The sequence below is a fragment of the Eupeodes corollae genome, chromosome 2 (genome assembly GCF_945859685.1).
Source record: "Eupeodes corollae chromosome 2, idEupCoro1.1, whole genome shotgun sequence".
Classification (NCBI taxonomy): domain Eukaryota; kingdom Metazoa; phylum Arthropoda; class Insecta; order Diptera; family Syrphidae; genus Eupeodes; species Eupeodes corollae.
The window spans coordinates 99,903,091-99,930,436 of record NC_079148.1 but is presented as its reverse complement, the minus strand read 5'-3'; the positions used below and the strand labels follow the sequence as shown (position 1 = coordinate 99,930,436).

Genomic DNA, 27,346 nt, shown 5'->3' with positions numbered 1-27,346 from the left:
TTATGGATTTTGTCTTTAGCAGTTATGACATTTTCATCCCGCCCTTGAAGACTTTTGTTCAAGCAAAAAAGTTCGAGATGTTAAAGTTAAATTGTATGAAAGAAAAGCTCTTAAGACTGTTGCCACATTATTTTAATTAAACAAAATTCGAGATACCGAAGTTCGCCGGCACGGAAAAAAACGTGCCTTCGTGCTAAAGGGTCCATTTTATGTAAAAGATTGAAAAACACTGGTCTGGGTTGACCACTTGGATGCCGACATTTTCCGCGTTATTCAAGATATACGGGCACAATTAACTGATTTTTGACTACGTCCGAGCCAGCCGTGTGTTGAATTAAATTAAGTTAGTAAGATAGTAAGTAATTTATTCATTTATTGTTCCGTTTGGCTTTTGGTACATTGTTTATAATTTGTATGAAATTTGCAGCTATGGCATTGCCGTCAGCTCGGTTAGCAAAATAAAATTAATAATTTTCTAGGTATGAATGATAAACGAATTAAAACTAAATAAATTTAAAAAAAAATCGGTTATAATTAACATCCTATAAGGAAAGGAATAGAGTGCTTTCCGTTCAAAATTGTTTAACACTTCTACTGTTTCTTGCAGCGTCAGCGATTTTTTTTTCCAAAGGTTGCATTTCTGTAGGCACTAAAAACGGGACATATACTCATGAAGTGGAAGCAATCTTCTTTTGCTTTTAAACCACATAGCGTGCAAAACTGATTCAAACTGCCGTTGTATGATGTCCCGTTTAAGCTAAGGACTTTACATCTTGTTTTAAATATTAAGGATATTATTTGACTGTAAATAAGTGAATCGTTAAAGTAGTTTGATGCAATAAGATTCAGGGTCAGTTGTGAATGAAGAATCCTGCTTTGTGATTTTCGAGCTTCCTCCATAAGAGCATCTTCAAAATTGTCATATCTTTGTACGATTTTGTAGAAAACCTCTTTTGTATGATTTGATTTTGGTGGATCCAGCGATGTTTCTCCCCACGCGTTTCTCAGAGCTTTCCATATCGACATCCACCAGTCCTCGTTTCTTAGCTCATAAAGTGACATTCGTTTTGTCAGTCGGTCATCATGATGGGATAAAACCTTTATAATGTAGTCTGCTTGTAATTTAAGCGTGTTTGTAAATATTTTTAGAAGTCCTGTTTCCAAATATAAAGCATAGTTACATAGGTTCTTTATGGGGCAAATACAAAATTTGTGAAACTTTTCTATCTCCTAGTTTTCGTTGATTCCCCATACTTGGGCAGCATAGCAAAGCGAACTTTTTATAACAGCATCAAATATCTTGTATTTCGTAGATAATACTATTCGCTGGTTTGGAAATATATTCCTCTAGGTTAGATATAACAAACTTTGTGAAGTCTTGGGTTTGACATTAACGTGATTTTTTAATATATCTACAAGTCCCTTTTTATCGCAATAATCAACTTGGAGATATTCAGGAGAATCAGAAATTATTACCATAGGTCATCAGCATATAAAAGAACATTTACTTTCAAGTCAGCAATGTGAAGTCCTCCAAGTAGATGAGCTTCTATATCATTAATTAAATGTGCAAAAAGAAGAGCACTTAAAAAGCATCCTTGTTTTTCACCAGAGTCCGTTTCAAACCATTCCGTTGAACCATACCAGACAGATACATTTAATTCAGAATACATTTCTACTATTTACTTACGCCCTGCTCAATTTAAAATAACCATATAAAATGTGAGTACCCGTGGCATGATGGTTAGTGCGTTGGACTGTTTCTCTTGCAGCGTGATTTCGACAAGATTCAGCGATACTGCGACGACTGGAAACTGAAAATAAATGTCCAGAAGTCGGAGACAATTCTGTTCCGGACTCCGTTGGCTAGGGCCACGAGAGATACGTGCAAGAATTGGCGCAAGATGGTTATCGTTGATCTTCACGGGCTGCCATTAGCGAGCAAAAGTGTAGTGAAGTACCTCGGTATCTGGTTAGATCAGTATTTATATTTAGACAGACATATAAATGCTGCTCTGAGCAGGGCCAGAGGAGCCTTCGCTCTGACAAAACGGCTGTTTTTCAGCAGTCGGCTTGACCCTAGAGTGAAGGTAATTTGCTACATGGCCCTCATACGGCCGATGATCGTTTATGGTTGTCCAGTGTGGTTCAACGTTGCCCCTTCCCAGATGGAGAAGTTTCGGGTGTTCGAGCGGCAGTGTTTACGACGCTGTACCGGCTTATATCGAACAGCCGAATCTTCTTATGTGCATTACTATTCCAACGAGGTCCTATACAACGGGACTCGAATCAACAGAATTGACAATTTCGTGATTAAACTCGTTCGAGGTCACATTGCAAGAGCTATGTCTTCGACCAACAAATCAATTTTCGGGGCGTTCTATCCGAACGAAGAGTATTTTGAAAGAGTACGCTTGAGCGGCTTCATTCCACCAGAGGCATTCCTCTTTTTCGACAAATGCGGTCTGATACAGGATAGATTGGCAGTTCCGCTAATCTACCACGTCAGACAAAGAACCGTGGATAGGCGTCTCCTGTACAATCGGGACGTCATGGCACAAGGCGGAGCAGAGCTCCTTCGGTTCAGTAGGGCTGTGTCCGAACGGGACCGAACTGATAGGGTGAAGCAGGAGAACCACTTTTGGTGGCTTCAATCGGCACTTGATAGTGGGTAGTCGGGATGGGGTTTTAAGCCTTGGCCGGCTTACATACTTGTTTTATAGTTTAGGGTTTAATTTTAAGTAGAATAGGCATGGTGGCACGAAAAATTAACATTAAAAACAATTAAAAAAAAAATAAATACAAATAAAAAAAAAAAGACAACGAAATATGAAGAACAAAAATGTTAGATTTGCTGCTGTGGTTGTTCTAGTTTTAAGTAGTTTATAGGTAGAATAGGTAGTTTAAGTTAGTTAAGTTTTATTTAAGGACCTAATTTTAAGTAGTTTGTAAGTAAAAATAAAAAAGGATATCGATATTTAGTTTCTTTTTTCAAATTTTCTAATAAATACAAAAATAAATAAAATTAAAATGAAGTAAAATAGGTCTTAGGGCCGAAAGGCATTAGTTTTAAGTGTTATAGTTTAACTTAGAGTATCCGTATGGGACCATTAAGTTAGTTGTAAGTAATGGATAATTAGGCTAGTTTTATGAATTTTTGTCTTGCTTTAAGATAGGTTTAAGAATGAATTAATAAAAATTAAAAAAAAAAAAGTGCGTTGGACTGCAAGTGGTCTTGGGTTCAATCCCTGCCTGTGCCGCCTTAATATAAAAAAATAATATTCGCGGGTACTGCCTCTTGTTAGAAATTGACAATTCCTTCAAGAGTAATTCTTGTCATGAAAAAGTGCTTTCTCAAATTAGCCGTTCGGATTCGGCCTAAAATTGTAGGTCCCTTCTATTCCTGACAACAGTACTCGCACACAGGAAGGTTGATAATTGTAAGTCACTAGGCCCTGGTTCACAACGGACTGTTGCGCCACCCAATTTATTTATTTATATAAAATGTGAAACATTGTTTGTAGTTTTACCATTGCTAGTGTTTTTTTACAATGAATGTAAATATTAGTATGTACGAGGTTATTAATAATTTTAGTTCTAAAGTGTTAAATTTTGAAAGAAGAGTTCTAAAAACAAACAAACAAACAAAATCTGGGGCTCCAATTTCCCCGATTAATAGTCCTAAACTTTATTAACCTTGTTTTAATTGTTCCTCCAAAAAGTCGACCGATATCATTTCGAAATCTCCGTACTCGCCTGACTAAACGAACTAACTGAATTCTATGTCTATTCATTAAATTTAATAGAATTATCCGTGGACACCTGTTGGAATCGATAAGAGAGATAAAACGGAAATTGGGAAGGCATTGAAGGCTACCCCTGAAGAGGACTGGCTACACTCTTCGAAAATTATAAAAAAAAAAACGATGGTTTGGAATTGATGAAATGAATTTAGAACAACAAGTGGATTCCGGTTTTAGTCTACATTTCTTGCAGTGAAAATAGTGTTAATGTAGTAAATTAAAAAGCTAATAGTCTGTCATTGCAATTGCTAAACATTAAAGCTTGCATTGGAAGGATATTAATCATCTAGCTGCAATAGCGTAATATATGCATCGATTCTATAAGCTTTGGTTACGTTTGAAAACTCATTGGGGTTTTTAAATTAATATGAAAGAATCAAAGACTAAGGGTAAATTCACAAACGTCAAATTGTTTGGTAGTGATTAGAAATCACTGCTTTTTTGCGATGCTGACCGTTGCTCATCTGATTACGATGCGATGCTGATTGACAAGAAGTTTTACGTTTAAAAACAAATTTAGCTAGAGCATATATATTAAAATAACACCTTTTTCAAATACATTTTAAACCCTTTCGTTTTTCTCATTTTATTAGATATTATGGTGTATTTTTATGTATTTTATACATTTATAAATAGTGACAATATTGACATTAGTTTATGAAACAGAGAATTTTCATTCAAGATTTTCTTTTTATCGCAAAAAAAAAACTTGCGGTTGGCAGTGACGCTGTGAAGTGGATGTGCTTTGCTTCTAACTTATGCCATGTTAGTTTGAATCAAGCCTCACAGTATACAGCTTTTTTTATGAAGGCTTACAACAACCAGTTCAAATTGAATTGTACCTGTGGCATTTTAAGGGATAATAAGGTTTTATTTCTCAATCCTCTGTGTCAGAAAAATTGCTTTCCTGCAATTCTATTTTTATTATGATAATGTGTAAAACAATTTGAAAACATTTTTGTGGTAAAAATTACATTAAAGCTACATTTTTAAATGAATAGATAATAGATATTTTGCTTCAGAATGCATGTAAATAAATACAAAATATAGTGTCTTTAACTCCTTCATATCAACACCCTGCCGATCATTATTGAGCAGTTCTTTAAATATCGACCACCACTACACCTGACATTCACTACACAGGGAGTACATCTGGTTAGCTTTGCAGAGGAAAGGCATATTCTAGAAAAACTAATTGCTATTATTAAGGCAACATATGATGGAACCAAGTCCAACGTTCTGCACGATTAAAAGTTGTCAGAGGATTTTGAAATCAGTAGCGGAGTCAGACAGGGCTGTAATCTGTCGCCAATATTTTTTTTGTTGGTGATAAGTGATGTACTGCTCGCAGCCTTCCCAGGTAGCGGAGGGATCCAATGGACTTTGACATCCTATTTAAATCACTTGGATTACGCAGACGATGTTTGCTTACTCTTTTATAGAAGAAGCAGAAGTCGTGGGTCTGAAAATTTATTACTGCAAAACAAAAATGATCAATTTCGGAACCCGACCATCCTCTCAAGTAAATATTTCCTCGCAACCGGTGGAAAAAGTGGAGAGCTATCAATATCTTCGAAGTATTATCTCCATCGAAGGCGAAACCGGCCCAGACTTTATCTTGCGCATCACCAAAGCAAAAGCGGCGTTCGTTAAGCTGTCGAAAATTTGGAGGAATAACTCTATTAGCTTAAGAACAAAGCTATGACTGTTTCGCACAAATGACTAATCTGTGCTTCTTTATGGATGTAGCACCTGGAAGGTTACAAGAAAGCAATCACAAGAAAGCTACAAACATTCGTGAATGGATTTTCTGGCCAAACCGAATATCCAATGAGGTCCTTCATAGAAGGACAGATCAGAAACCTATAGACTCTATTGTCCGAAGGCGTATTGAATTAGACATACGCTTCGAAAAGGTAACGACTGTATGCAGGCCAAGCATTGCTGTGGAATCCGCTCACACAAGAAAGAATAAGCTGGACGACCGAGGAGCACATGACGCAAGACCTAAATAGGCAAGTAACTGCTTCTAAAATTGAAGATTCTCCATTATTTGAAAGAACTTTGGTCTTTCATTACTCTTTATCTCGTATGTAAGACAAACTTAATCCAACAAAACCCTAACTACGTGGTAACATTGACAAACGTCTTTACGAAATTGATCATCATTTACTGTAATCCCTTAAGAACCCAAATAAATGACACTATTCTAAACTGCATATGCCTTTAAGCTTAAAGCATTTAAGGAATAATTAAACAAAACATCATATCGCCAGCTCTTTATTTCATATTTAAAACACCAACAACAACAAAAAAAAAAGAGGAAGAACAAAATAATGACTTAAGGACTTACCTTTGCAGTAATGTAAAAAAGATTATTCAATATCATTTCTGTAGCCTCCGTAGAGCCAGTACCTTCTCGTCGGCCACGTGTTCCAGAATCTGGAAAATACTGAAATAAGGAAAGAAACATGAGAACGAGGAGGAGGTGGAGGCGGAAGCGAAAACATGTTATGAAAAAGAAATAATATTTACACGCCACATCAAAAACGCTTTATGCAAACATTTTTTTGTTTCAAGGATAAAAAAAAAGGAATATATAACAACCTACCATGATGTATGATAAAGGCGTTGCAGGAGGGACTGTTGTTGCAACTAATTCCATATTTTGAAGCCAAGGTAACAGGCATTGCAAGAGCAAAGCTCTTACTTCTTCCCTTGCCGTTTGGAAACGATGAGTTATTTCTGCATGAAAATAAGAGCAATGAGCAGACTTTTTCTTCTTGTTGAAATTATTTTTCTTTTTTTTGTATCTTACCAGAAAACATTGACATGGTCAGTTCTGGACGCAGCTGGGCCATTTGTTTGGAGAGGAAACGTTGCGAGCGACAATATGCATTGCTAAGTAAAATATCTAGAGTACCAGCTTTCTCATCTTCTAAAAATAAAAATACAAAATGAAACATTAAACTTGAAAAATGAGATAAGGATTAATTTAACAGATTCTTTTTTTTTACTCTCAAGAAAATGTCATGTTGTGTAGTTTCGCGGAAATAAATTGTGTAATTTCGTGTGAATAGAAATAGCTGATTGCTTAGGTTGTGTTAAAAATTATCATTGTATTTCCTGGATCAAGGTTATACCTGCCTTATAAATACTTTTAGAGGACATTATCAATCTTTAAAGTACCTACAATATGGAGAGCTCTGCTTTATTGCGTACGTTGCCTCTCGACTGATAGAAATCGAAGAGTCACGCAATTGGAACAATACACTTAAATAATTCTAAGTGCAAGTAGTGTCAGGAATAAAGGGGACCTACAGTTTTTATGCCGAATCTGAACGGCATATTTAAGAAGCACTTTACATGAGAATTTCCCGCAGCAACTGATAAATCAATATTCAGCATCAGCCTATTGGCTTTATTTTATTGTTTTCTATAAAACTAACGGTTTGAAGAAGTTCTGAAGACGTTCTGATGAATATCCTTAAGGAAGGAAAACAAAATGCCCAGTGATAACTAATCTAAATTTATTAAATATACTATAAGCTCCATATAGTGCAGAAAAAATAGATACAAAAATTACCTTACTTCTAAAAATTTCGAAAATTTCGGCTGAATTTTTGGCGTAGAGCTTCATTCGTAAATTTTTGAACCCCTTGTTTCACCAATTATCAAAATGAAAAGTTTAAACGAGAAAACAATACCAATATTTTTGTTAAAGTAAACTATACAATGCATTTTGTCCAGGAACGACATTTGAGCTCATCAGTTAGATGGCTGTCGTACCATTGATAAAAACGGGAGGTATTGAGAAAATATTTGCTTGATTTTTATGCGCCAACTACTAATACTCGTAGCACTGGTCGGCAAAATTTTCTTCTTGGCAATAAAATTGAACTTGGGTTTCTATGGCTTTAATTTTAAGTAATTCAAAATTAATATATATTTTTTTGTACACTTCAGAATTTTTAGAAAGTAAACGGTGATTTTTTAAGAGCTTGAGAACTTAAAAAAAAAAAAAACACATAAAGTTTGCAAAATCTCATCGATTCTTTATTTGAAACGTTAGATTGGTCCATGACATTTACTTTTTGAAGATAATTTCTTTTAAATGTTGACCGCGGGTGCGTCCTAGGTGGTCCATTCGGAAAGTCCAATTTTGGGTAACTTTTTCGAGCATTTCGGACGGAATAGCCCGAATTTCTTCGGAAATGTTGTCTTCCAAAGCTGGAATAGTTGCTGGCTTATTTGTGTAGACTTTAGACTTGACGTAGCCCCACAAAAAATAGTCTAAAGGCGTCAAATCGCATGATCTTGGTGGCCAACTTACCGGTCCATTCCTTGAGATGAATTGTTCTCCGAAGTTTTCCCTCAAAATGGCCATAGAATCGCGAGCTGTGTGGCATGTAGCGCCATCTTGTTGAAACCACATGTCAACCAAGTTCAGTTCTTCCATTTTTGGCAACAAAAAGTTTGTTAGCATTGAACGATAGCGATCGCCATTCACCGTAACGTTGCGTCCAACAGCATCTTTGAAAAAATACGGTCCAATGATTCCACCAGCGTACAAACCACACCAAACAGTGCATTTTTCGGGATGCATGGGCAGTTCTTGAACGGCTTCCGGTTGCTCTTCACTGAAATGCGGCAATTTTGCTTATTTACGTAGCCATTCAACCAGAAATGAGCCTCATCGATGAACAAAATTTGTCGATAAAAAAGCGGATTTTCTGTCAACTTTTCTAGGGCCCATTCACTGAAAATTCGACGTTGTGGCAGATCGTTCGGCTTCAGTTCTTGCACGAGCTGTATTTTATACGGTTTTACACCAAGATCTTTGCGTAAAATCTTCCATGTGGTCGAATAACACAAACCCAATTGCTGCGAACGGCGACGAATCGACATTTCACGGTCTTCAGCAACACTCTCAGAAACAGACGCAATATTCTCTTCTGTACGCACTGTACGCATTCGTGTGGTTGGTTTAATGTCCAATAAAGTAAACTGAGTGCGAAACTTGGTCACAATCGCAATAATTGTTTGCTCACTTGGTCGATTATGTAGACCATAAATTGGACGTAAAGCGCGAAACACATTTCGAACCGAACACTGATTTTGGTAATAAAATTCAATGATTTGCAAGCGTTGCTCGTTAGTAAGTCTATTCATGATGAAATGTCAAAGCATACTGAGCATCTTTCTCTTTGACACCATGTCTGAAATCCCGCGTGATCTGTCAAAGACTAATGCATGAAAATCCTAACCTCAAAAAAATCACCCTTTAGTAAGCTTATAGCAAGCAAGTGCATGTGTTAGTTGTTAGAAAAACAAATAATACAATTATAGCCTAACACTCGCACAAAATACAAAACATGGTTAACATTTATCGATTACAGATAGTGGAGTGGAGCAATAGTTCTAAACAATGATTTTAATCCCACCTTATTTAGATTTAAATCTATCGATGAACAGTTTATGTTATATAAAATGCTCATTCGACTTAAAGCTTCATTCTTCTCATAGTTGATGAGTTCCGTCTCGGTAATTCAAATATACACAAGACAGCAAATAAGGTGCATCAATTTCATCATTAATGAGTTGATGAAAAAATACTAATTCATTATTAACACGCCTTTGATGGAGAGACTGCATTTGAAGAAGTAAAATACGATCTTCATAGAGAGGCAGATCATAAGGATCATCCCAAGGAAGACCCTCTAGGGCAAAGCGAATGATATTATGTTAAATTGATTCAATACGTTTTCTATGAATAGGGAGTCCATACCTACGAAGCATACTCAAGATGAGGACGAACATGGCAATTATACAAAGAAAGGGTAACATAGGGATCATTGAACTCCTTTGCCCAGCGTTTTATAAAACCAAGCATAGAACTTGCCTTATTAACAATAAAACTAATGTGATGTGTAAATTCAAAGTTGGAACAAAAATGAATACCTAAATCTTTAAATGTGGAGACGTGACAGAGTTTTTGCTGTGATATACAGTAGTCAAATACGTTATTGATTAGTTTTTTAGTGAAAGTTATAGTCTGGTATTTTAAAGGGCTGAGGGCAAGGCTATTTTTTCCACACCAAAATGTGAAACTATCAATGTCGGTTTATAAAAGATACGATCATGGGTGGACTTTACTATCTTAAAAATCTTTATGTCGTCAACAAAAATGAGCGTAGACATGACGATACGTCATTAATAGACAGGATAAATAGAAAAGGGCCAAGATGGCTTCCCTGTGGAACACCAGATTTGACAACAAAAGGTTCTGAATGACAATTTCTAAATTTTACCTTATAGGATATGTTCCCAAGGTACGATTTTATCCAAGCTAAGAAAAATGGTGGAAAATCAAGAGCTTTAACTTTAAATAAAATAATTCCGTGGTTAAAATGATCACATGCTTTAGAAAAGTCAGTGTTTTCACACTATCCGCAGTCAACTTCATAACCTTGTTCTTAAGCGTTTGAACATATGTTTGAGAATGTCAGGAGATTTGTAACGGTTGATCTTTTTCTCACAAAACGATGTAGCTGTTCACAAGTGAAATTTTTACTAAAAAATGCTACAAATGTTCAAACAATTTAGGAATGGAAGAAAACTTTACAATGGGCCTGTAGTTTGTTATATCCACCCTGTTACCTTTCTTGAAAATTGGTGTTAGAAATGACTTCTTCCATATACTGGGAAATTTGTCTGTTTTTAGAGTTAGTTTAAATAAGGAAGTAAGGGGTTCAACTAAAGCATTACTACACTTTTTTAATACTATCAGGGGAATATCATCAGGACCGGCTGAACAGTCATCATTCAAAGCGGTTAAAAGATCACCTAGTTTGCGAAAAGGAGTGAAGATTATGAAAATACACGTCATCAGCTTCTTCAGGGCTATTAACAAATGATTCATGGAAATTTGTTGCGAAAGCCTTACAGATATCAACATTTTTATCTAATGAAAGGTTCTTGAAAGTGAAGTTAACTGGAAAGCCATCTGATTTTTTCTTTGAGTTTACAAAATTCCAATTTTTTTTAGGATTTTCATTTTAGGTGTCCATATCAGTTTTTTTTTTAATTCATTTTTATTAATTCAATCTTAAACCTATTTCAAAGCTAGACAAAAATTAATAAAACTAGCCCATAACTTACAACTAACTTAAGGGTCCCATACGGACACTCTAAGTTAAACAATAATATTTAATACTAATGCCTTTCGGCCCTTTGATCTATTTTAACTTCAATTCAATTTTATTTATTTTTGTATTCATTAGAAAATTTAAAAAACTAATAAAAAATAAAATAAATAAATTGGGTACCGATTTTTTTTTTTTTTTAACTAATATCAATATCCTTTTTATTTGTACTTAAAAACTACTTAAAATTAGGTCTTTAAATAAAACTTAAAGCTAACTTAAACTACCTATTCTACCCATAAACTACTTAAACCTAGAACAACCACAGCAGCAAATTTAATTATCTAACATTTTTGTTTTTCATATTTTTTTTTTAAATTATTTTTTTTTTGTATTCCATGTTATTTTTAATGTTTTTGTTTTTTTTTTTTATTTTTTTTCTCTTTTTTTTGTGTGCCACCATGCCTATTCTACTTAAAACTAAACCCTAAAACTGTAAAACAAGTATGTTAGCCAGCCAAGGCTGAAAACCCTATCCCGACTACCCACTATCAAGTGCCGATTGAAGCCACCAAAACTGGTTCTCCTGCTTCTCCCTATCAGTTCGGTCCCGTTCGGACACAGCCCTACTGAACAGAAGGAGCTCTGCTCCGCTTTGTGCCATGACGTCCCGATTGTACAGGAGTCGCCTATCCACGGTTCGTCGTCTGACGTGGTAGATTAACGGAACTGCCAATCTATCCTGTATCAAACCGCATCTATCTATCGAATGTCTATCGAAATATAAATACTGATCTAACCAGATACCGAGGTACTTCACTACACTTTTGCTCGCTAATGGCTGCCCGTGAAGATCAACCATGACCATCTTGCCCCAATTCTAGCACGTATCTCTCGTGGCCCCAGCCAACGGAGTCCGGAACAGAATCGTCTCCGACTTCTGGACATTTATTTACAGTTTCCAGTCGTCGCAATATCGCTGAATCTTGTCGAAATCACGCTGCAAGAGAATTCTAATAACCTCAACCTTTCGGGCCGTTCTGTACGCAATTAGATCATCGTCGTACGCAATTGCCTTTGTAAGACTACCTATCAGATTGCTGGTGTAAATGCTGAAGAGAATCGGCGAATTCCCCGCTCCCTGTTGAAGACCATTTTTAGTTGAGAATGTTGTGGTAGAAGTTACATTGCCACTTTTGACAACAAACTTTCTACCGTTAAGCATATCATAAAGTATATACAACAATGGCTTGATTGCCAAGCCGGCTCAGTTTTAGGTAAAGACCCTCTAACCATGCGGTGTCAAAGGCCTTTTCCAAATTAACCAGAACAGCACCTGTGCATAGTTGTTTTGATTTATTCCATTGGATATCAGAAACGAGTTTAGAGGCAGCATGAATTGTGTCATGACCCGCCTTGAACCCGAACTGTTTATCCGGAATTATTTTGTTGTCCGCAGCCCACTTAGTCAGAGATCTATTGATGATCTTTTCGAAAACTTTGCTGATACTCGGAACAAGACTTATCGATCGAAGATTTGCCGGGTTGGAGTTGTCCTTTCCTTTTTTCGGGAGAGGATGAAACAGCGGTCTTTCAATGTACTGGATAATAAGCATTATTCAGTGCATTGTTCAGGAGTGTGGAGTAAATGTCAATTGCTTCCATCGGTAAATGTCATCCCCACCTGCTGACTTTTTATTTTGTATTGAATTAAAGATGAGCTGAAGCTCAACGTTCGTGACTAACAAGACTTGGTTCCGTTTGCTCGATTATTATGGCATTTGCCAAGGAATCGTCATTGAACCGCATGGAACCGCGGTTCGCAAATCGCCATTGTGTAATGTCATTTCGGAGGTAAAAGTGATTAAGTGGGGCTCTGTTTTCCAGGTCGTGGTCGGGGCGAATGCTAACATTCACCTTGTACAGTTGCTGGAAAGCAGCTCCCACCACCTCCACTTTTTCTTTCAGAACTTCAATTATGTAAAAGTCATTGTCAAAGTTGGCTTCATCTGGATCTATTTGCGCTGTCCTGAGTTGTTCTTTGGAGTTTCAGACTCGGAAGGTCATTGTCGTTCTTTTTCCCGAATATCTTGTTGATTTTAGGGAACATACTAGGGTCACTCGAATTAACTGACCGGATCTTGCGGTGCCCATATCAGTAACATAACAAGCATATACAAAATTAGAAAGAGTTTTAAATTTGTTAAAGAGTTCAACATAAAAAGAGAAGTTGGTTGGAGACAGAATTTTGAGATAAATTGTCCATGCCTTATTTCTTTTGTAACGCCGTAAACGTAATTCTTTTGTGTACCAAGGGTGGCTAAATTTTGTATTTCCAAAGGGTGGTGATATCTATCAATATTAGTAATTGATAAATATCTATATATAAGAAAATCGAGAATGCGATTTTTTGAGTTTTTAATACAGCTTTTTTGCTGTAAGTCAGTAAGAAGGACTTTATCGAGCAAAGATAGTTTCAATTGAGAAACTATCCAACAAATTTTTAAACAAGACAAATCGACAGACGGAATGAAAAGTTATCACATTTCAAAAGCTTTAAAACAGAAAATGTCGTCAAAAAATCTTAATAACTTTTTATGGTTTTTGGGGACTTTTTGTCACTTATTAATAACGTTATCCTTCGACCTTTGTGCCTGTAAACAGTTTTTTTTTCATCGATATGCGAATTACTCCTCAGTGTTCACTGGAATATAAGTGATGGATCTTTATGTTATGTTTTGTTTTAAACAATTCATTTAAAGTAGCCTCAAGTTTGAGTGAAGCAAACATTTTAAGAGGTTGGTGAGGTGCAGTTTTATAAATTCATTTTATTTTTGGTTTATTTGAGCTATGATTAATGATTTTATGGTCATAATTGGAAAACGTTGATGTCGCGCTATGTCTTTCGCAAACTACAAAGTAATCGCAATTTGTCACTAAGATCTTGGGCGATTTATCACCCTTCGTGAAAGACAAGCTGTGTGTCAACACTCTACAATTGATTGAAGAGCTTTAAGATGGAACTCGTAACGTTATCAAGGACATACAGATGCAAATATGCGAATTGGCCATGGTAAATTTCATGAAAAGGATATGATGCTGCTGTTATAATTTTTTTGTGTTCATGTTCCCTCCTTTTCCTCCTTCTATACAATTAAATAGACATTCATTTCTTTTAAAAAGTACTTCCCATAGGAAGTTATTGTAATCGGTCCGATTTGTTGAATTGAAAATTTTGACATTTTGACCGACGTTTCAAGGTCCCTAGACTCGAAATAAATGATTTTTAGAGAGATGTTTCTGACTGCGTGTGTACGTACGTTCGTGAAGTTTTTTTGACGTCCATTTCTCAAGAACCAGAAGAGATATCAACTTCAAATAAACTGTTTTTTATAAATCAAAAAAAAAACTGAAAATAAAAACATTTGTCACCTCGAAAATTTTACGAATATAAAATGATTTCATCTCTAAAACAATTTCGTGCAAGGAAGAATAACTTTTTTTAACATCTGGTAAAATTTTGAGAAAAATCGAATTGACAGATTTTTTTATACAAAATAAAAACCTAAGAAAAACATTGCTCAAAGTTGGTAAATATTGAATTTCAACTCAAATATGTTCTTGAAAATTTAAGATTATGGCTTGCAATTTATTTTATCTTCTAAGAAATATTGTTTTCAACATTCAAAAAAAAATCTAATAGACAGTTTTTTTTACAAAAAAAAAAACCAAAAAGAATGTTTAAACTTTTTTTTGACTGAAATAACTTTACAAATCTTACAGACATTTGCTTTAAACTAATTTTATTTTTTAAATAATATTGTTGTATTCAGTTTTGTTAGCTTCAAACTAATTTTATCTTATAAGAAATATTGTTGTCAACATTTAATAAAATTTGAGAAAAATCGAATTGACAGTTTTATTGATAAATATAAATATGTACATAAAAAAGCAATTAGTAAAAGCTCGTAAAAATTGATTTTCGACACAAATATCTTTTCAAAACTTTGAGATATGTGCTTCAAATTATTTTCATTTTATAAAAAAAAATATTGTTTTCAACATTGGGTAATTTTTGTATAAAATAAAACAGTCAGATGTTCGGTTCTTGCCTTAAATTTAATTTAATTTAACCGCAATTTGTATTTGTTTATATAAGAAATACAAACTTTTAAGAAATGTCTAACATTGTTAAAAACTAACAAAAATAGATTTCGAAATCAAACTATCGTTAGGTATTTTAAAATTTTTAAGAATAATTTAACTAATAACTTTTTTTACACAACACGAAAACATAAAAACTTTTAAGCAAGACAAATCGACAGACGGGATGGGAAGTTATCAGTGTGGGTCGTGGGTAAGTTGATAAATGTCTACAAATTATAATTGTATTTGTAGAATTTTTCGGTAAAGTAAACCAAGATTTCGAAAAATAATTTTCGATTTCACATTTAATATTTCTAAGAACCAAAATCGTTATCCTATTCAGTATGTTTTGTGTTTTTGAGATAGTCATAGATTATATCGAAAATATTTTAACATACTTCTCACAACTGAAATAAAAATACAAGTTTTCATGGTTAATCTAACTAAGCCAAGTTGAATGTAAAATACAATAAGCATTAAGCAACATTGCATATATTCAAAGAAAAAGGAATTCAAAGAAAATTCAACATCTATGCAGAGCTGTAAAATTATTTCAAATTCTTACAATGTTTTCTATCTCTTCACTCGATTATTCTTTTTTTTTTCTTTTACTAGCTTGAGTGGATTCTATTTTATTTTCGTTTGAATATAAATAATACATTGAATGTAAAGCCATTATAAATCAAACGAACCGTAAATATCAACTTTCAGCACTATGAATCCTTGTTGTTCCTTATTCATAAACTTTGTATTTTTCTTATAAAATTGAACACTCCTGACATTTCGTCTACTTCTTCTTTGTTTGTTTTATTTAATCTTTAAAAAGAAATTCTCATAACTAATAACCTTTAAAAAAATTAAATGGGATTTCAAACAATGGCGGGCGGACCCAAGGGGGGGGTCGTAAGGGTCATGAATTGAATTCAAAACTATCGTATTTCGTTAATGGATATATATTATATTTTTTATCTACAATAATACCTTAAAGATTTGTATTTTTTGTATGTAACGAATAAACTCAAAAAGTACTGGACCGATTTTAATAGTTCTTTTTCCACTAGAAAGCTACATTATCACTGAGTAACACAACCTATATTTAGTACTAGATTACTATAGAAATCTTTAGAAATTCTTATTAAAACCAACTAAAGGTCTGAAAAATTTGCCATAAAATGTCTTTCATCGCATGAACTGCGAAGAGTATTAATGATAGCATAAAAAAAATGTTCGAGAATATTATAGAATATATCATTATGTACAAAAAACTTCGCGAGGCCATATGTCTAACTATTGTAGTTACGTCACTATAACTACTTTTTTACATATAACAAATTGATACAAATACCGATCAAAATCAGCCCGTGTTATCCATACCATATAAAATTTGTATCCAAATAAATAATTTCATATTTAAGACTGACTCAATACCTGACCGCGCGCGACTTTGAATATTTAGAGTTTTTTTAACACATTTTTATGCTTCACTTAAAAAGTTCTTTTCCGAGCTACTTAGTGTTAGGAATCACATTTTTTCATAATATTTGTCAAAGTTCTTTTTAGAACTATCTCTTTAAACTTGAATAATTTCTTTTTTATTATTATTATTATTATTAGGGTCCGTAAAGCTAGAAACACCACAATCGAATTTCGAAATTCTAATGATGGGGTGATTTAGGGCTCTTTGTGTGGTAATTTAGTGATTAGAGAATCCCAGCTTGGTTCAAAAATCCTTTCCCCTAAAACTTGTGGTGTTCCCAGCTTGACGTCAAGCTGGAAACACCACACCTTTAGGTTCATAATTTCAAAAAACTGATGATGAGGGAATTTAGTGCTCTTTTCGAGCTCCTAAGTTAGCGAAACTCATAATAAGTATCTCCACCTCTTACCCCCTAAAATGAGTCGCAAAGTTGAAGTGTTTGGAGACTTTTTAAACCAAACAAAATTTAAAAAAAAACTAATGATGGGGTCATTAAGTGCTATTTTTGGGCTCCTTACTCGCAGAACTCCAAATTGTTTTTTTAAGCCCTTATCCCCAAACTTAAGGCTTAAACTTTTGGAGACTTTCTCAGCCAAACACAATTTTCAAAATTTAGGGCTCTTTTTGTGCTAATTTAGTGCTCTAATCCTGAGTTGGTTCAAAAATCCCTTCGCAATAAAAATGAATTTCAACCCTGACGAAATTTGAACAGTTTTTAAATTTGAAACTTAAAATTAAATTTCTGTGGGGAAATTCTATACCTTTTGAAAAAAATACAAAATAATACCATTCCATTAAAGATAAGATAATTTGCAAGCAAAAATACGAGTTTCGTGTTTTTATTCCCACTGGTTTGTGTTTTACAGGGGAAAAATCAATTTGTGATGACGTCACTCCCAGCAAACTGAACTCCGAAGGCTTAACTCATTTATATTTACTCTTATTTTATTTTGGAGATTTTTATATCAACCAATTATACACTCACCGAAATATTTATAAAGGCAGGCTGATTTTATTATTTTTAATATGAAAGGAGTTATTTTTCAGAAAACAAATCATACATGGTTTTGAGTACTTGGAAACCCTCAATTCCTATGTATATAAAAACATGTATATTTATTGTTTTAAAATGAAACAGCCGTTTTTACCGTTTTTCCTGCGAAATAAATATAAAGGCATTTATGATTTACACATCTAATTTGACCTTCAATGAGAGCGCAAATGGGTTAAAGTTATTATTATGGTTTTAACAGTAATTTTTTATTTAATTTTTGTTTTTTTTATTGAATTTAAAAAGCTTTTTGGTGGTTTCTAAACAATGCCGCGTGGAAAGTCGTTGACCGGCGAAGAAAAAGGAAAAATCAAGGTATACCATGAGATAGGCCTATCCAATTGCGAAATTTCACGACGTTTGGGAAGGTCGAGCTGCGTCATTGACAATTTCATCAACAATGGTCCGCAATATGGGACAAAAAAACGACCAGGAAGGACGCCGCTCGTCACCAATCGTGCCAAAAGAGAGATGAAAAGACTCCTTATTAGAGATAACTTGTGTGCTAAGGAGTTAATGGCAAAATTGGACTTAGGAGTGGGAGTGCGACGAGTCCAACAAATAATAAAAAAAGATTTGAAGCTTTCATACGAAACCAAATGTGCTAAACCAGAGCTATTGCCACGACACAAACTAGCCCGGCTTCGATTTGCTGAAAAACACCGGTTCTGGAGAGAGCAGTGGAGAACAGTGATTTTTACAGACGAGAAGAAGTTTAACTTGGATGGTCCAGACGGCGGACACAAATATTGGCGCTCTAAAAACGACCCCAAAATAGTGCGCAAACGGCGAAACTTTGGTGGAGGATCCTTTATGGTTTGGGGGGGTATAGGGTACAATGGAACTACTCCCATTTGCTTCGTGAGCACGAGAATGGATTCTGTTTACTACATTCAACTCCTCGATGATGTTTTAATCAATTTTGGAGATGAAATAGCCACACCAGAGTTCATTTTCCAGCAAGACAACGCTGCAATCCACAGATCAAGAGCCACAAAAGAGTTCCTGTCGTCCCGAAATATCCCCACTTTTGATTGGCCAGCATTAAGTCCCGACTTAAACCCAATTGAGAACCTGTGGTCACTTTTATCATCAAAAGTTTTCCATCATGGCCGCCAGTTTAAGGATGTAAAGGAATTAAAGCAATCAATCCAAGAGGAGTGGAAAAACATAGATAATTCTTATGTTCAAACCCTAATTAACTCAATGCCTAGACGAATGGAAGAAGTTATAGCCAAAAAAGGCAACCATACTTCGTATTAGAATTGTTAAACACGAAAAAAAACAAGTGCCTTTATAATTATTTCGTAGCGAAATTTTAATTTTTAGTTAATTTGTTCCTCTAAACTAAAAAAAAAAAAATCAAAAGTGTTTATTTTGTTAGAATAAGTGTTTTTGTTACGTTTTTCATTAAAATTTTTTTAAAAAGTGTTATATTTTCTTTTTTTACTTCGAAAAATCATACTGCCTTTATAATTATTTCGGTGAGTGTATTTAAACAAAGCCTTTCAACCAATCAGATTAAGAATTTCTTTTTTCAAATCAAAGTAACCCTTCATCGGAATTCAAAATTTAAGCATTTGTTTTCCAAATATTATTGAAATATGCGTAAATCTTATGCATATTGAGATATGCGTAAATTATGCACAAAATTCCTATCACAATATGCGTAAATTCAAAATTGATTAGTTAAATTTTGAATTTCGATGAAGGTTACTTTGATTTCAAAAAGGAGCCCAAAAATAGCACTTAATGACCCCATCATTAGTTTTTCAAAGTCTCCAAACACTTGAACTTTGCGACTCATTTTAGGGGGTAAGGGGTGGAGATACTAATTTGGAGTTTCGCTATCTTAGGAGCCCAAAAAGAGCCCTAAATTCCCTCATCATCAGTTTTTTGAAATTATGAACCTCAAAGATACAATTTTGAGGGGTAAGGGATTTTTGAACCAAGTCGGGATTAGAGCACTAAATTAGCACAAAAAGAGCCCTAAATCACCCCATCATTAGAATTTCGAAATTCGATTGTGGTGTTTCAAGCTTTACGGACCTTTATTATTATTAGTTTATTCTTTATTTCTCTGATTTAAAATAAATATCCTTCATAGCAAGAAATTTCCATTGGCTATGTTCGAGAGCGATATTTTCACCCAGGAACGATTCAGTGAATGAGATAAACAAAATTGTTATTGAAAAAGTAGCAGGTTATTTTAAATGTTACAAATCTGTTAACACCGTGTGCAACATCAAAGATACATTGCACTGCCCAAAGGAATTTTTAAATTTTACTCAATCCTGCTGGCTTGCCACCTTATGAACTAAAAATAAAAATAGGTACGCCTGTTATACTTTCATCATTACGGGTCCCGCGGCTGGTCAGCTCGCACATGTTCCGCGGATCCCAATGATACCAACTGATTTGCCCATATCTTCTAAAAGGTTACAGTTCCCTTTAAAAATATCCTTTGTCCTTATAATAAATAAATCCCAGGGAAAAACTTTTTCCATAGGTGGTATCGACTTAAGGAAAGAGTGTTTTTCCCACAGGCAATTGTATGTGGCACTTTCTTGAGTAGGATCTTCTGAAAATCGATACGTTTTGTTGACACTTACAAATACCACAGCCAACTTAGTGTACAGGGAGGCTTTAAAGCAAACAATTTTTTTTCTAATTAAGTGATTCATGGTCGTTTTAAATAGCATGCTTTTATAACTTTAATATCTGTACCTATTTATGCCTACCCGTGAAAAGCCAGGACGGGCCGCTAGTTTTTTATATATGACAACAACATTTTTATTTTACTTCCATAAAATTTGTATGCTAAAAGTACTATTTTTAACTGAGGACTGGATGATAACCCGAGTCCATTGACTTTTCAAAACTATCGGAAAACTGACTGGGCTTCATACAGGAACTCATTACAGAGTTTACTAAAACCTGGACTATCTAGTCCTTCCTCTAACGCTAATGAACTTGACAACAAAGTCAATGACCTTACCTGAGCTATGAACAGATCACTAGAAATTACTTGTCCACTTATACACATAAGAGGAAAGAGGAAACCACAATGGTGAGCCTCAGAGCTTGACTCGCTCAGGAAAGAATGCAGGAAACTTTTCAACCGGGCCAAAGCCGCAACACTAGCCTCTCACTGGGACTCTTACAAAGAATAACTAAGAATCTACAAGAAGGCACTAAGGAAATCCAAGCGATCTTCTTGGCGATTTTTCTGTCGCAGGATAGAAGAAACTTCTGAAGCCTCTAGGTTACGGAAAATTCTTTCAACTAGTCCAGCTATGCCAAGCTGCTTGAAAAATACAGACGGCTCCTGGACAAATTAAAGTAATGAATCGCTGAACTTACTATTGGCCACTCACTTTCCTGTTAGTTCTCTTACCGAAACTTGCAACAATTATATACGTGCAAGTTCAAATACAACATATCCACAAGGTCTGATCACAGGGATAAGCTACAATGGGCTCTCAACAGCTTCAAACCATTTAAATCTGCAGGACCAGATGGAATAAAGACAAAAGACTTTTGACATAATTGCACCAATTCTTGAGGCAATTTTTGCCAGCTGTCTTTACCTGGACCATGTTCCCTCGGCATGGAGAAGTTAAAATTGTTTTTATACCCAAAGCAGGTAAACGCTCCCAAGTCAATCCTAAAGATCTATCGATACAAGACTTCTGTCTTCGTCTCAACATGCCTACTGTAAAGGTAAATCCGTAGAAACAGCGTAACCCTGTTTTTAGTACGCATCGTCGAATATTCCCTCCATCATAAAGATTTCACTATGGTTGCTTTCCCTGACATCGAAGGTGCCTTTAACAACGTGGACACATCTGCACGATCATCTCTAAATGTTGAGAGTTCGCTTCGGAAGTTAATTCATTACTACTGGCAGAATAATTAACCCAAAACTGGGCAACTCTCTGGTAGACGATTCGTTAGTAGAGGGACACCGCAATATGGTGTTCTATCCCTTCTCCTCGGGAACCTAATGGTGAATGAAATCCTAACTAGTCTGGATGCAGAGGGTTTCAGAGTGATAACCTATGCGGACGACGTTGCAATAGCAGTTTCAGAAAAGCATCTTAACATCCTAAAAGAACTCTTACAAAATGCCTTGGACAGACTAATACTTTGGGCTGATCGGTGTGGACTGGGTGTTAACCCACACAAAACCGATCTGGTCTTATTTTGAGGAGATACAAAATTCCTTTCGTCAATCCTCCCTTTATTAAAGGAACCCAATTAAAATTCTCAGACTAGGCTAAATACCTGGGTCTTGGCTCAGATAAAAAACTAAATTGGAAACGCAACGTACAGGAAAGAATCAAAAAAGCTACTGTAGCTCTCTTTTCTTGCAAAAAAGTTATTGGTAACAAATGGGGTTTACAACCCAGAATCACGCATTGGCTATACACATCGGTAATCAAACCGATTTTAACGTACGGTGTGGCATTATGGTGGACTGCTTTAGAGAAAGATATAAACAGGGATAAGCTAAATAAAGTCCAACGTTCAGCTTGCCTATGTATAAGCAGATCGCTTCGCACGACCCCGTCTGCGGTACTGGACACCTTGCTTTACCTAACACCTCTTGACATATTTAGCAAACAAATAGCTGCAAGCTCTGCTATTCGTCTCAATGCTTCGTCGCAGTGGACTAACAAAAACATTGGCCACTCCGTAATTCTAAGGTATTTAGAATTTAGAATCAATTCAAAACTGCAATTCGACAGAAACTTCCAGATTTCTATACCTGCCAGATCTTCTTGGGAGGATAGGACAATCTTGGAGGATGAGTCAATCCATTTTTACACAGATGGGTCCAAAACAACAGAAGGGGTTGGTGGTGGTGTGTACTCTGAACGACTGAAATTAAGTCTCTCATTCCGCCTTCCCAATCATCGTAGCGTGTTCCAGGCGGAACTTTTGGCGATTAAGGAAGTCTTGTCTTGGCTCAAAGAAAACGTGATATAAACATCTGATATCCGTATTTTCTCCGACAGCCAGGCCGCTATCAAATCTCTGGACTCTGTCTCTACAAACTCTATAACAGTCCATAACTGTCGATCATCTCTAATGGAGATGGCGCAACAGTTTAATATTCACCTTTGCTGGGTGCCAGGCCAGAGACATTCCAGGAAACTGTAAGGCAGATGAACTCGCCAGGAACGATACAGTGCAGCCCATCCTACCACGTTTGGCACGTACGCTGCTTGTAAATTGTTGCTAATTCATGACGCTGTGAGGACGGCAGGCACCAGGTGGAACAACATCACCACGTGTCAAGTCACAAAAAACATCTGGCCAACACTGGATTTAAAACGTTCAAGGTGCTTGCTCTCTCTGAGCAGATCGCATATAAGCTCGATAATAGGTGTCATAACCGGACACTGTCTAATAGGAAAGCACGCCACGAGATTAGGCATATTCTCAAATGACTTTTGCAGAAGCTGTATGGACGAGGAAGAGGAAGAAACGGTTCTTCATCTTCTCTGCACATGCCCTACCTTAGCTGGAAAACGCAAGAATTACCTAGGAGAATTCTTCTTTAACGATCTAAACGATCTAAATCATATCGGTATAATCAGCCTTTCACGGTTCTTAAGGGACTCAAGCTGGTTCCATTGAGCTTAGGAGGAAGCCTCAAGATTCATGTGGTATCATAATGGGCCATTAAACTGGCCTAAATGTGTCCGTTTCCATCTTGGACAGCCACTATTACCTTACCTAACCTAAGATATAATAAAGATTTTTTTGGGAAAACATTAGCAAGTTCTAGCGACCCAGTCGTGCATTTTATTTTTTTCAAAATGGATTATCTGTTTAATACAAAAACTTTAAAGGTCTTAAAAAATTAAATAAATCTACTTTTTGAAGTGAATTTGCTTCGGATACCTTAGAACTGAGATTTAAACAAGAATTTCAATAATATATACGTTTCAAAAACAGCAAAAGTGACACTTTTTTTTAAACTAATGGCTAATTAAAAACCATTAGGAACTTTTCATATCTATTGATATAAAAGCTTTAAATCTCTTGAATTTTGAAGTCATAAGAGATTCTGAACAAAACCAACTTATTTGTTTAGCTTAATTTGTTATGATTTAATGTTTAGAGAAAGTATTTACCGAAATTCAATATTTCCTTAAATTCAAGAACCAAATATTTGTCTCTCTGCAATTTTTAAGTTTGTTAGTGCGTTGGACTGTCATGCAAGGGGTCTTGGGTTCAATCCCTGTACTGTCTCTTGCGAGTAATTGACAAATTCTTCAAGAGTAATTCTTGTCGAGAAAAAGTGTTTTTTTCAAATTAGCCGTTCGGATTCTGCATATAAACTGTAGGTCCCCTCCATTCCTGACAACATTACTCGCACACAGGAATGGTTGAGAGTTGTTAGTCACTAGGCCCTAGTTCTTCATGGACTGTTGCACCACCTCATTTATTTATTTAATTTGTTGACCCCTAATATTTTCTAGAATCTACGAGTAAGCAGACTAATAGCGATAGTAACAATAGACTCCGGAAAATTGAATTCGAAAAAACTACACCAAAAAGTCCCTAAACTCTCATTTTCTGGTTTTTTTTTTGAATTTTTGTAGCGTTCTTCTCGTTAATAGAAATGGGAACAAGAAGAGTATATATTATGTTTGGAAACAAAGCTACGTTTCAAAACGATTTCTTACATTTCTGCGTGAAATTAGTCTGAACCCCCCCCCCCTTATTAAAAGTCTGGATCCGCCCTTGATTTCAAATATGTATTTACCAATGATTTTGTGAAGTACAAAACTCTTGCAGTTATATCTAATTCTATGAATTTGTTTCTCAGAATTAATATTTATATATATCCTGTACAAAAAACAAAATCATAAAAACCTTTGTTTCCAGCAACGTTTCTTTCAAGAAAAACACCGCAACAAAGAACTACAAGATATCAAATACAAATAAAATATTTTAAAGCACAAGATGAAATATTTTAAATATTTTTCAATATTAAAAGTAGAAGAAGACAAATTTTTAAATATTATGAATGGAAAACATTGAAAATAGTATTTGAATTTTTTTTGGAAGATTCATTAATTTTAGTCTGTAAACGTACGAGTGGGTATTTTCAAGTTTCGATTTTGTAGTTTGTAGAATTGACGTTTTAAATATCATGGTGGGGAGGGGCGAACGTAATTTAGGGGTTTTGGGGGTTAAACCGACAAAAATTTTAATAAATTTGATACGGTGATAGAAATCTGTGCACTAAATATAAACACACTAAATCAGAAAAATATATGTATTTCTTTATTTTTTAGTAAAGAACAAAAAATATTTGCCTTGTTTTCATTCATACCAACAATTAAAATGTTTAGTATTTTTATTTTCCAAAAATTAGTTATGAAGGGTTTTTAACTTTTTGTATGAAACTAAGTATTATTATTTACTTTAATAAATATGATTGATGATATATTGTCTTGCTATGGGACTTTTTGAAAGTGTTACGGAGCTTTTTGCAACGACTTTTAATAGTCAAAATTTCTTTTTCAAAAACTCCCATAGCAAGGCAATAAAATAGCTACAATTTATCTTCTTTAAAGACTTGTAGCAACTATATAATTCGCAGTTGCTCTATGTAACTCGAATTATATGGAATCTCGATTTATTCGGGAAAAAATGCGTCCAAGACAAGGTGTAATGGCCATCTTCTGATGAGCCCAACCATTACAACGGGCGAAACACATATATGAACACTTATGCTGGTTATATTTTAAATCATATTTATTAAAATTAAACGGTGTTCAGGAAAAAACAATTCAACTGTTACCAGTCAAATATTTCATTATTATTAACACCTTCTTATGGCTAAAAATGAAAATTTGAAAACAGAAAAAGAATCAAATTAATAAAGAAAGTTACGTGATGTCTCTTAAATTCAATATTTTTAAACATTTGAATGCGTTTCTGCATTTAAAAACATACCTTAACGTAAGACACAAAACAATATGGGGCATATCCATAGTCATATTTGAATCCCGAGTCTATTTGAACTGGAGTCTAAAATTAACATATAAGTTAGATAACGCTGCTATTCACAAAGAATTTGTCAGCTTTGTTTAGTTAGAAACAGGTTTAAGGCATATTCTACTATAATGGTTTATAGAGGGTAACAAAATAAATCTTTGAAACCCTTTAAACTATTTTGTTTGCTGTTAGTTGAGAAATTTTATGAAGTCGGGCTGGTAGTCTTAAGACTTGGAAGCACGCAGATATTAGCAAAACTTTCATTGAATTTCGATCTATAATATTTAGATGGTCAATCATAAACTTGACAGTTTTTTTGTCAATCGATTCCTTTCATACAAATCGTCTACAATATGTGAAATTAGTAACATAAACGCTCTAAATTTTATTGATAAACGCCATCTATGAACGAGTTTCGGCAACTCATTATTCCGTCCAACTCCACACAAAGGGTGCAGTAGGAGAAATGCGTGTTTGAGAAATTCAAAATTGTATAAAAAATATAAAAATAAAATGTAGTGATTGAAAAAAAATGTACCAGTAAAGCAAATAATATAAATATTATTGACAATGTGAATTTTTTCGATTTTATGAAGTAACAAGTACATACTTATAAGTTGAAAAAACGGTTTGGATCAAATATGGCACACCATGCAGAAATATAAGTTCATTTGCACCAACATGCAATAAGAGCACAAAAGTTGAATATTTTTTTTTACCTACATTCATACATATTTACGTGTCCCATAAAAAACAAACTGCTGGCAACACCCCTAATTACTTTTTAATTATTTTATTTTACGACTTCCTGTACGAGTATATTGCCCTAGGTTATGTACAACAAGGGCATTCATATATAAGGAATTGTATGTACAATAGGAATCAAACGATCGTGATAACTTACGACGCAAGTACCCAAAGGACAACCAGGACATGATCCCCTTCACAAAATAAGACCATTCCTGGACCAAACAAGAGACTCCTTACTGTCCCTAGAGAAGAGTATATGGCAGTAGATGAACAAATCATACCAACCAAAAGCAGATCATCTATGCGGCAATACAACGCAAAAAAAACCACACAAATGGGGATATAAAAATTTTGTTCTCAGTGGTATATCTGGATTCAGCTACGACTTTGAACTTTATACTGGAGCCCAAGGACTTGTACAGTTGGTAACCGATTTGCCAAAGATTAGTACATCCAGTGACGTTATTGTTCGACTAGCGAGAACTATTCCCGACGGATTCAACTACAAATTATTCTTTGACAACTGGTACACGTCCTTACCGCTGTTGACTTATCTTACAAAGAAAGCGATTTTACAGCTAGGAACAATAAAAGCCAATCGGATTCCGGGTTCCTACCGAAAAGGAATTGAAAAAAAAGGAAGAGGTGCAACTGTGGAAAAACCGGTGACAATTGATAACCTGGATATTTCTGTGGTAACATGGTTTGACAAAAGAATTGTGAACCTTGCTTCGACATATGTCGGCAGCAAACCGTCTTCTGAAGTCCAACGCTTCAACAAAAAAGAAAAGAGCTACCAAACTGTATCATGTCCAAAGGCTGTCATGGCATATAATCGGCATATGGGTGGAGTTGATCTGTTGGATGCTCTTCTTGGCTACTATAGAATACAAATTAGATCAACAAAATTTTACCACAGAATATTCTTCCACATGATCGACATGACAGCCGT

General features: G+C 35.0%; 1 protein-coding gene across 5 annotated transcripts in view; it reads right to left on the bottom strand.

Moving 5' to 3' along the window:
- LOC129947342 (protein furry) overlaps positions 1-27,346 on the bottom strand; it is a 137,760-nt gene that overhangs the window by 41,847 nt on the left and 68,567 nt on the right. For 4 of the 5 annotated variants that reach the window (XM_056057863.1, XM_056057867.1, XM_056057866.1 and 1 more), the window contains 3 exons: positions 6,622-6,741; positions 6,415-6,548; positions 6,157-6,255 (listed from right to left, as the gene is read on the bottom strand). In XM_056057863.1, coding sequence (XP_055913838.1) covers positions 6,157-6,255; positions 6,415-6,548; positions 6,622-6,741 — 353 coding nt within the window. The remainder of the gene's footprint in view (positions 1-6,156; positions 6,256-6,414; positions 6,549-6,621; positions 6,742-27,346) is intronic. The other variant, XM_056057865.1, reaches the window with a different exon arrangement.